Source organism: Galeopterus variegatus, unplaced genomic scaffold (genome assembly GCF_000696425.1).
Source record: "Galeopterus variegatus unplaced genomic scaffold, G_variegatus-3.0.2 Scaffold3398, whole genome shotgun sequence".
NCBI lineage: Eukaryota > Metazoa > Chordata > Mammalia > Dermoptera > Cynocephalidae > Galeopterus > Galeopterus variegatus.
In genome coordinates, this window is record NW_007729509.1 from 225,478 (window position 1) to 236,166 (window position 10,689).

Sequence of the window (10,689 nt, forward strand, 5' to 3'; positions counted from 1 at the left end):
CAGCCGCGCTCATCGCTGCCGTCGGCGCAGTCCTCCTCCCGGTCGCAGCGCCAGCCGCGCGGGGGGCACTCGCCACTATCGCACGGAAACTCGAAGGGGCCGCAGGGCGGCGCTGCAGCGGGCGCCGGCGCTAGACCCTCGCCGGGGCCGAACGGACCCCAGGCCGGTCTTGCCCGCCCGTGCCGACCACCGACTCCCCGCGGCGCTCCGCCCGTCCGGCCCCTCACCTAGCCCGGCGCGCACCCCACCTTCAGCCCCTCCCAAGGCCCGTCCCCCCTGCGTTTGGCTTCCCTGTCGGTTTTCCAAAAGCTCTCCCCTGGCTCAAGAATTTCCCTGCCACTCCCCTCAGCTCAGAGGGAGGCCTTGAACACAGGAAGCAATGTCTGGACTCTTCCAGTCCCCTCCAGCGCCCTCCACGTCCTCTCTCGGGTGTCTTCAGGAGTCTCCCACGAAGCCTGCTCCTCCCACCCCACGCAGGGCCCCAGGCGCCTCCCTCCTCCGCTCTCCCCGTCCTCCTGGCTCCCAGGTCTCCAGCTTTCCAGCCTTCTCACCCCATTTCCTCCAGGAGACTCACCAGGGCCAGCGCTGGCGGGGGGACTTGGTGCAGGGTACAAGGTGCCAGCAGGCGGTACAGGCAGAGAGGGGAGGGGGCACTGCCCAGGCCCCTCGTCGGCTCCATCTGGGCAGTCCCAGACTCCATCACACAGCTGGATGGCCCCCACGCAGGTGCCATCAACACAGGGCACCTCCCCAGGGACGCAGTTCACCTGCCCTGCAGCCGGAAAGGGGGAGCTGGTACCAGGGCAGAGCCCCTTACTCCTACTGCCTGGGGCGCTCCCTACCCACACACTCCCAGGGCCCAGCTTCACAGCAGGGATCTGGCAACCAAGGGTGGCAGGTGAGGTTGGGGCTCATGAGGATGTGGGCCTTGTGGAAGGGGGTGCCTGGGGGACTGGAGCCAGGCAGGGACAACTCACCCAGACAGGACTCCTCATCAGCAGCATCTGGACAGTCAGGATGCCCATTGCAGAGCAGGGCCAGGGGCAGGCAACGCCCATCAGCGCAGGCCTGTGAGTCTGGTGGGCATGGGCAGCCCTGCTCATCTGTCCCATCTCCACAGTCGTCCTGCCCATCGCAGAGCAGGGCCAGGGGCAGGCAGTGGCCAGAGCTGCAAGACATCTGCCCCTCTCCACAGCCTGGGGTAGCACAGCCTGGCATGGGGCAAGCAGGTAGGCTCAGGACGTTGCTGAAGGGTCCCAGAGAAGCTCCTGACCCCAGAAGGACTCAACACCCTACCCACCCCTCACCCCCCATCCCAAGTCACAGCTCCTGGCAATAGGAGGCAGCAGCTGACAATGCCACCCGAGAGACAATGGCTTCAGCCCCAGTAAACCCAGTTGCACACATAAGGACTTGACTCATCCCTGGCACTGCCACACACAGGTGAAGATACTCACCTTCCTCGTCTGAGCCATCGCCACAGTCGTCCTGGTTGTCACAAAGCCATCCATGGGGCACACAGTGCCCGCTCTCCTGGCATGGGACCTCTCCCTCTGCACAACCAGGCACCAGCTCCTCACAGTGGGCACTATCATCCCCACAATGCCACTGACTTTCCTGGCACGTGCTGAGCACACAGTGTCCCAGGGTCAGACACAGGCCTTCCCTAGGGGCACGGGCTCCTCCTGAGGCCCCCCACTCACCAGTTCCCGCAGTCCTTCTGCAGCACGGTCCCAGGCGGGAAGAAGCTGCCCCCCCACTCACAGGGGCAGGACGCCGGCTCCACACAGGCTCCTCCTGAGATTATGGAGCACAGAGTTCAGAGCAAAAGGGGCATGGTGGCCCCTGGCCCAGCCCTGTCACCGTGGCCTTGTGGCCCTTTCCCAGTCTCAGTGCCCCCTCCCCTCTGCTCATTTTGACTCTACACACCATGCAGCAGAGTTCCCTCGGGACAGAAGCAGCCCTCCACACAGGCAATGGCCTGGCAGTGCCACCCGGGCTCAGGATGGTGGTCACGGCAGGTGGGGGGACATGTGGGGCCACAGGCCTCATACACCTGTCCCCCTTCGCACTGCAGGGCTGGGTGGAAGGAAGGAGGCTCAGGTCACTGAGATGCAAGGGCAACAGGATGCAAGGACACAAGGTGAGCTGGCCCCAGGGGACACCCACGGAAGGCACAGGGGTGCATGGGCGGGTCTTAGCCGAGACTCTCCCGAGGCGGTTTGTAACAAGCCAGCTCTACAGGACAGCTATTCTTGCATGTTTGGTTTGTCTAGAAAAGTGTCTGGCACATAGTAGGACTTGATAAACATTTGTCCTTGAATGAATAAACAGCTGGCTCGCAGGACAGGAGAGGCATCCTTCAAGGAGCTGAGCATGTGGTGGCACTGGGCATCAGGACTGAGGGCTGGGCACACTCACGGCAGAGCTCCTGGCTGCGCCAGTGCACATGGTGCCCGTGCCGGGTGCACTCGTCTGCGTAGGTGGCAATGGCCGAGCAGAGGCACTCACAGTCGCCCCCCGAATCGCAGCTGTGGGAGGGAGCGGTCAGCCCCAGCAGCGCCCCCCGCCACCCTCTGGCACTCCCACCCCACCCCCATCCCTGGCCTGCCCCTCCTCACCCGCAGGCATCGTACACACACCACTCGTAGTGCTGCTGCGGGGGCACCTCCGCGTGGCACGAAGCAAACAGCCGCAGCATCACCCCACAGCGGGCCCGAGCCCAGCCGGCCCGATGGGCGTTCACCTGCAGGCATGGGGTGCACGTCTCCAGCACTGCACACCAGCCCAACTCCCTCCCCAGCCCTCCACCCCTGCAGTCCCCTCCTCTTTTCCCTTTTTCTTGCCCCTCCTCACAGTGCAGGGGTGTGGCAGGTCTCCTGGCTCGGGGCAGAGGGGACTGAGGCGCCAGGAGTGGGCAGCCAGTTCAGCCGTGGGCTCCAGGACTCCCTGGCGGCTCCGCAGGTCATTACTGGCATCGCCATCAAAGTCTCCACACAGCCCAGCTACACGACCATGGAACTGGGGGGACAGCTGCACCAGGACCCGGGTGCCTGGTGGCAGCATTGTAGAAAAATGACCCCGCTGGCCCCCATCAGGGCTGGCGTGGGAAGAAGACCAAGGGGACATAATACCCCCCAATGAGGGGCACTGGCTCCCTCTTTTTTGGTGTTGGGGGATGACTGGTGGTGACAAATGAAGGGACCTACGTTTGGAGGCCAGGGGTTAGAAGTAGGAGACTGTTTTCCTAACTAAAACTGGCACGGGGGGGGGGGGGGGCGGTTCGAGGCAGGGAAATTCTCCACGAGGCTGGATTCTGGACGGGGAAACCAGCCTCCAGGAGGGACTGTGCGAGCCACCAGCACCAGCGCCCCGGCCGGGAAGCTCGGAGGGCAGCCAGCTGGGCTGAGCCTCATCCACATGGGGGTGATTTTGATTTCCCTCAACTTCTCCATAACAGTTATATTTCTAAAATGCCAACTGCTCGCGTCCTGCTGGTGGGATGTTAGGAGAGTTATTTTCATTTCTTCTTTCTAAAACTTGGTATTTTCTAAATGTTTCTTTGGTGAAGATGTATTGCTTTCATAATGAGGAAAAACATAATGATGAAAACATCATTTGGAAACTCCGACCACTTGCACGTGCTGCGAGGCAGGGCTGGCGCTGGGCTGGGTGGGGCAGTGGGGGCTGTGGGGGCGGGGGCAGTGTCCTGGACCCCGGCCTGGCTGGCAGACTGGAAATCTGCCCTGTGGGGTTGTGGGGGGCTCAGCCCTGGCCTCAGAGCTGAGGAAGGCCAGGAGGAGGGAAGGTCAGGGATAGGGAGGTCCCACCCACATACCACCCCAACCCTTTCTAGTGTAGGGAAGATTATGTTTGGGGAGCCAGGGGCCACAAGGTCAAGGGGGCTGGGCATACCAGATGTTGCAGTCCTCCTGGATGGTGGCATTAGGCGGGTACCACTGCCCACTGTGACGGCAGGGACAGAGGTCAGGAGGCACACAGCGCTCATCCTGGGCACAGGGTGGGGACAAAGCGCACAGTGGAGGGCTTTCCAGCAGCTAGGGGAGCAGGACAGTGCCCTGGTTTAGGAATGCTACCTGCCGCCCCACACAAGACTCACCAGCAGCACGGTGCCTGGAGGACAGACACAGCCATCAGCGCTGCCTGAAGGGCAGGAGTGGTTGGCTCTGGGGCTGTCACAGGTGAGGAGGCAGGTGCCAGGAGCATAGACAAGTCCCTGGGGGCAGAATGCCCGCTGTGGGGGGCAGTGGCGAGTCGTGCAATTCCAGAGACCCCTCTCCTGGCAGACACTGCAGGAGGTCGGGTGGGAGTAAGAGCCAGACCCAAGCACAGGCTCAGCCACAGGCCCCTGGTCTGAGCTGGTGAGAGTCTCAGGAACCTAGACACTGGGACCCCAGGTGTCTGATCCCCTAACTCTGAGTGAAAACCCAGCTCTGATGCTGGAGACCTGAGCAGCTCACCTCCCATCACCACGGTCACCAGCACAGGAAGCTGGGCCGTGTCCAGCAGCCTCACATGCCTGCATAGACGCTGTCACCCTTTCCTGCCCCAGTGCCAGTGGGGCCATTCTCTGGGGTCTGGGGTGGGCAGAAATATTGAACAACCCCACTTCCAGCCCAGACAGGGGAAGGATTTCATGAGAACCTCACCCCCACCCACCACGCCCTGGATCCCAGCCCTGCCTCCACAGGTCTATAACTTGCCTTTATTTCTCATTAACAAGCTATATGACTCTGTGAGCCACTTAGCCTAACTGAGCCTCAGTTTCCTCATCTGCAAAAATCTCCCCACTCTCTCTCATGGTCTACCTCTTCACCCCCATGTTGCTCCCCTACAAAGGTCGCTGCCCTCACCAGCGGTTGCAGTCCTTCATGGTGGCTCTGCCAGGGCCATAGCGATGGGCTCCGAGCTGGCAGGGACACAAGCTGGGGGGCACACACTGGCCCTCATGGTCCCACAGCAGCCCTGGGGGGCAGTTACAACCGGCCACACAGCCGCCTAGCTCCCCACAGTCCTCTGGCTCCCCACAGTGTCGACCACACACCGGGGCACACTCCTGGTACTCCTGGCCACCAGAACACAGGACAGCTGAACACAGGGACACATGGGGATCAGGGTGTAGGCACTGCCAGCTCTGCCCACCTTATCCAGATCCCTTGTGCCTCTGCAGGAAGAAAAGCCCAGCAATCTGCATAGCCCTGCCCTGCCCCTGCCCTGCCCCCAGCTACTCCTAGAAGGGACTGGGAGGGAGAGGTGGGACGGAGCCTGGGCTGAGTGAGCTCACGGCAGAGGGTCTGGCTCCTCCAGGGAGATGGGGCACCCTCCTGGGCACAGCGGCGTGCATAGGCAGAGACCACGGGGCACAGGCAGTCCCGGCCTGGGGCACAGCCACACACAGCTGCCAAGCAGCGCAGCTGGAACGGCCCCCTGTCCACTAGCCCGTGGCATTCCTTAGGGGGAGAGAAGGAAATGTTTCAGCTCCTGCTCCATGGATTCTCCCATCCCCTCGGATCCCTACTGCCACCTCCCTATGCTCAGCAGCACCACCACAGCATTTAGTCTCCTTTAATCCTCCCAAGAGCCCAGGAGGAGGGCAGGGCAGGTGTTGTCCCATCTTATAGGTGTGGAAGGGAGCCCAACCCGGCTACCTGGAAGGCTGGGCCATGCAGGATGGCACAGGCTGCCTCCGCGAAAGCATGGCGCTGGGAATAGGTGCTGCAGGGGGAGAACAGGGCACTGTCCCCCAAGGGGCACCTTCCCTCGCCTGCCACCTGGAACTTGCTAGTAAAGGCGGCAATGCTGGTCTCCACATCCCCAGCTGGTGTCAGGAAGTCATCCTGCTGGTTCCAGGTGAAGGTGCCACACAGACCCTGTACCTGGGCCACAGGAGTGCACAAGGGACAGTCAAATACAGTCCCACATAGCCTTGCCCAGCCACTCACCTGCCTCCCTTGCACACCTGGTGGGCATGGCGGGGGTCCAGACTGATGTAGGCTGCAGGGTCAGACACCCCCCAGAAGACCTGGGCCCCGGGCCAGTGCAGCAGCAGGAAGATGGAAGAGGCTCGGAAGACACGGAGCCCCCCAGCGCCAAACCAGGGCAAGCCCACATCCTGCCCATCGACCAGTACAGCTCCTGGAATAGGGGGCCTGATGATGGGGAGGGTAGGGGGATGGGCATGGAAGGATGAGGCTGCAGAAGGGAAGACCTTGGGTGGGAGGTGGGGGGCCCGTCGGAGTGGGCTGCCAGGCACAATTGGAAGTGTGGAAGACCTTGGGTGGGAGGTGGGGGGCCCGTCGGAGTGGGCTGCCAGGCACAATTGGAAGTCACCTGGGCACACCCCCACCATGGCCCAAGGACCACCCTCAGCACCACTTTTGCCTGTCCCTTTCCCTTTGTGGTCGGTGTGTTGGGGGAGCTGGACAGAGAGAGCCTGGAGCAGATGGGGCAAGGGGTGGGGGGAGGCTGGAGGGACAGTCGACTGAGAGGGGCCTTTCAGACTCCCACAACTGCATGACTTGTATTTTCCTCTGAAGATGGGGCAGAAGATGCCTTGGAAAATTTATGCAGGACTCTGTGTCTGCTTTAGAGATGGGAGGGTGGGGGAAACTGAGGAAGTGAATCTGGAAGGGGGCAGTTTTGGGGCTCCAAAGCCATTGGGCAGTATGGAGGGAAGGTGAGGGATGGCACCTGAGTCTGTAGGGGGAGGAGTGCTGATAGGATGCCTGGTAGGTGGTGTCCCCAGGGGGCAGAGCTGAGGCTACCTGAGTCCCTGAGCTGGACATGGGTGTCTCCCAGGGAGACAGAGATGGCATGGAGGCAGCTCCCAGAGTTACAGGCCCCGTGCTCCAGCAGGATCTGCAGCTGCCCCTTGACATAGTCCTGGGGCAGACAGAAGGAATGTGGTGGAGTGAGGAGGGGCAGGCCAGCAGGCTCCCTGAGGAAGTCCCTGGAACCTTCTCTGCAGACCCCATTCAGCACACGCCTGGGGGCAGCTCCCACCCAACACCTGTACTGACCACTTTCCATCCAGCCAGATTCTGTGATGTAAGGGGCATAACCCTCTCCGAGGGTTGGCACACGTGGACTGTCTGTGCATATGTGTGTGCGTGGCCATGTATGTGCACTGTGTGTAGGTATGTGTGCGTGCATATTTGTGTGTGCACTTGTGTGTATGTACATGCACGTCTGCATTTTGGGGCAAGATGGCTCTTTCCTCCCCATGGGTATGTATGTTCATCTAGAGTGTGTGCATATGTACATACAAGCTAAGTCAAATCTGTGTGCACATACATGTGTGTCATGTGTGCATGTCTGTGTCTATTTGTGTAGGCGTGTGCATGCAGTGGTGTGCAGCATGTGTATGTATGCACACGCGTCTTTGGTTGTGATTGTGTGTGTTGGGGAGAGACGGCTGCCTCTTCCCTCCCCGTGGACAGGCCATCAGCCTGTGCTCCCCTGATTTCCTCACCCCACCGCTAGTGAAAGGAGCAGGAATGGCCCAATAGCTAGTTGGAGGCATCACCAATGGCACCCCAGATGGTGGAAAGGAACAGGACCTGCACCTGAACTTGGGCAGTGGCCTAACGTTATTGGGGGAGGGCTGGGGGCGTGGGGAGGAGGGCTTCTCGTTTCTTCTGGGGTTGCTTTGGGGCAAGCCCAGCTTGCCCCATCTGTGAGACAGGATTGTGAGGACGGGTCTTGTATGGTGGCCCTTGGCTGGGGGGACGATGACAGGAGGCTTTCACTGGGAATATAAGGAGGTGAGAACCCAAAGGGGGACTTAGGGGACTAGGGCAGCCATCCTCCTTCCAGCATTAGTTCGCGCTCGGCTTTTTCCTGGAGGACTGTGTGTTTCGCTTATTTGTACTGTGGTTTCCTTACAGCCACCTCTGCCCCATCAACACCCTCTAGGAATGGCCCCGTTCTGGCAAGACCCCCCCATCCCGGAGTTTGCCTTCTGCCCACCTGCACCAGGCTGTAGCGGCAACCTGGACCGCCGCGGAAGGAGAAGCTCCGCCCATCAAAGGTGACGTAATGCCCGTCCCCGCCCACCGCACACTCGGCGGGGCATGCGGCCTGCGCGCAGTGCCAGCGGCCGTCCTGGCACACGCTGTGGGCACACGGGGTGGGACAGTGCACTCTGGCATCAGCCCCCAGCAGCGGAGGAGGCTGGGCTGGATCTGACCTCCCGCCCCCAACGCCCTGGTTCCTTCCCTCCCCCACACCCCTTTGCTACCACAGGAAGGGGTAGAGGTCAGCTGGCAAGGTCTTTAAGCAGGGCCCTCAGTCAGGACAGGAGAGGTCACAGGTCACCGTGAGGAACCCCCAGAAAGAGGCTGGAAATTTGGGAGAGGCAGGCTGGGAAACAGCATAAAGGGTGGGGGCAGAAGGAACTACACCGTTGCCACCCCAGCAAGGCCCGAGGACCCACCACGGGTTGCACAGCTGGCGCACGGTGTCGCCGGGAGCGTAGCGCTGGCGCCGGTGGTAGCAGGGGCAGTGGGCGGCAGGCACGCAGAGGGTGCCATCCCAGAAGAGGCCGGGTGGGCAGGCACAGCCGCTCACACACTCCTCCCCGCAGGACCCCTCCTCTCCCTCACCCACCGCCGCACAGCTGGGCGGGCAGGACGGGACACAGTCTGAGTAGAGCTGGCCGCCCGGGCATGAGCGCTCTGTGGGCACAGGAGTGGGCTGTGAGTGGTCTGTGATCTCCTGCCAGCAGGGAGGGCACTCGGGGGGCCCTTGGTCAATTGGTCAGGGTGGGGAGGCCCCATCGGTACCGCAGAAGCCAGGCTTCCTCCAGTGGATTTGGATGCGCTGCCTGGCACAGGCCTGGGCGTAGTTGGCAAAGGTGGCACACACGGCCTCCTGCCGCCCCTCTTGCCCACTGCCCGCCATGGCCCCTGCACAGTAGGCAAAGAGGCAGGCCTCATGGTATTCAGAGGGGTGCACCTGCAGAGAAGGACCTCAGCCAACAAATGCCTTCTCCCGCCAGCCCCTCCCACCCCTTGCTTCCATCATGCCCTGGTTAACATCTGGAAGGGACCTCCGAGAGCATAGCATACATATGAGCCCTCTCCATTCCCAGAGATGAAACCAGGACAGAGTGGGGGATGGCAGCACCAGATTATCCAACTGGGACTTCTCTAGCACCCCTCCTGCCTGACCCCCATTAGGTGCCAAACCCCACCTCCACCTCCACCATACCTGGGTGTGGCATTGCCCAAATGGACCATCCAGCAGCTGATGGCAAATGTCCTGGGCTTCAGCCCGCAGCTGGGCAGTCTCCGTGTCTGCCTCTGTGTCCTCCAGGGCGTCCTCACAGCCCTGGGCTGCCTCCACCACATCTAGACACCCAGGCTGGGGACAAGCAGAGTCAGGCAGGGATGTCCATTAACCAGGACACCAAGAAAATGACCACTGCCCTTACAGTCACTTCACAGCCCACCATCCTGTCCCCCGGCCCACACCTGGGGCTGTTGGGGACAGCAAAGTGGCAGGCCTGGGTGAGGAGGTGGAGAGGCCCGGGCCACAGTCAGCCCATAGGCAGGAGGTCAGATGACCAGCTAGTTGCCCAAAGGTGGTCAGTGACCAGGTTGGCAAGTATGATCCCCAATGGTTGGTTCTCAGCAGGCTGCTGGGCTGTGGGCAGCACCTCACACCAATTTACTTGGGGCACCTGGGGCCTGCCCCCTCTTCCCTGGGGCCAGCCTGTCCTGGGGAAGAGGCCAGTGATGGAGACAGAACAAAGGCTTGGAGAAGTCAAGAGCTAAGGGCCCTGGTGAGAAGCCAGGCATGGGCAGGCAGGCGGCAGGAAGGGAGCCCAGGATGCCAGTCTCACCTCAGACTCCGGGAGCCTCCAGGAATTCCCAAAGGTGGCAACTAACACGGCAAGTCCCCCGCCTGGCTCCAGAAAGTCATCTGAGGGAGGGTGAGGCAGGGGCGCTGGGTCTGGGTCTCCTGTCTTCCCTTCCCTCCTACCAGCCACCAAGCCATGCCCACCTTACCCTCAGGCTGGCCATTGTAGAGCCCGCAAAGACCTTGAGTCTGTCCCCAGAGCCCGTGGTCCACGGAGATGGAAACCGAACTGGACCTGTCCAGCCGCACAACGACCCCCAGGCCTCCCGACAGTACCAGCCAGTCCCCCTGCCACTGCAGACTCAGCCCTGGGTGGGGGATGGGGGTCACTCATCTCCTGCAGTCACACTCCCCGCCCCCTCCCACCAGCACAGCAGGGCTCAAACCGCCCAGGGAGGAAGGGAAGGGGCGCTCCCAGTTCTAGTGAGCTCTGTGCTTTGACCAAAAGTACCTGCTTTAAAGCAGAAGCGGTAACTTTTCCATCCCCATCCTCTTTGAGAAGCTCATGATTGCTGTGCAGTGAGGGAGGCTCACCCCACCTCATCCCCCAACCCCCATCCCAGACAGGACAAAGCTTTTAGTAAGGGAGCTTTCCGTCTGTCAGCACCAAAGCGCTTCCTCACAACAGTCCCATGAGGCAGATGGGGAAACTGAGGTTCGGGGGGTTAGATAGACTCACTGAGGTCATGTTTGGAGGGGGTTAGTGGGGCTGGGGGACTAGGCCCACATCCTCCAGCTCCTCATTTGCAAATGCCTCCCAACAGCAATTTGGCTTGGTCCCAAACTGCCCCTCTGTTGCTCTTCTGG

At 61.5% G+C, this 10,689-nt stretch overlaps 1 protein-coding gene across 1 annotated transcript in view; it reads right to left on the minus strand.

Annotated features, from left to right (window-relative positions):
• Positions 1-10,190, minus strand: part of SSPO (SCO-spondin) — a gene marked incomplete at its 5' end in the record, with an annotated part of 51,014 nt that extends 40,824 nt beyond the window's left edge. Inside the window, 22 exons of the mRNA XM_008584885.1 lie at positions 2-112; positions 575-772; positions 978-1,211; positions 1,458-1,627; positions 1,704-1,797; positions 1,930-2,079; positions 2,422-2,531; positions 2,622-2,746; positions 2,857-3,100; positions 3,916-4,010; positions 4,121-4,310; positions 4,875-5,109; positions 5,306-5,471; positions 5,670-5,897; positions 5,981-6,156; positions 6,786-6,903; positions 7,990-8,134; positions 8,456-8,696; positions 8,805-8,976; positions 9,232-9,384; positions 9,866-9,945; positions 10,032-10,190. Coding sequence (XP_008583107.1) covers positions 2-112; positions 575-772; positions 978-1,211; positions 1,458-1,627; positions 1,704-1,797; positions 1,930-2,079; positions 2,422-2,531; positions 2,622-2,746; positions 2,857-3,100; positions 3,916-4,010; positions 4,121-4,310; positions 4,875-5,109; positions 5,306-5,471; positions 5,670-5,897; positions 5,981-6,156; positions 6,786-6,903; positions 7,990-8,134; positions 8,456-8,696; positions 8,805-8,976; positions 9,232-9,384; positions 9,866-9,945; positions 10,032-10,190 — 3,594 coding nt within the window. The remainder of the gene's footprint in view (position 1; positions 113-574; positions 773-977; positions 1,212-1,457; positions 1,628-1,703; positions 1,798-1,929; positions 2,080-2,421; positions 2,532-2,621; positions 2,747-2,856; positions 3,101-3,915; positions 4,011-4,120; positions 4,311-4,874; positions 5,110-5,305; positions 5,472-5,669; positions 5,898-5,980; positions 6,157-6,785; positions 6,904-7,989; positions 8,135-8,455; positions 8,697-8,804; positions 8,977-9,231; positions 9,385-9,865; positions 9,946-10,031) is intronic.
• Between the last annotated feature and the right edge of the window lie 499 nt (positions 10,191-10,689).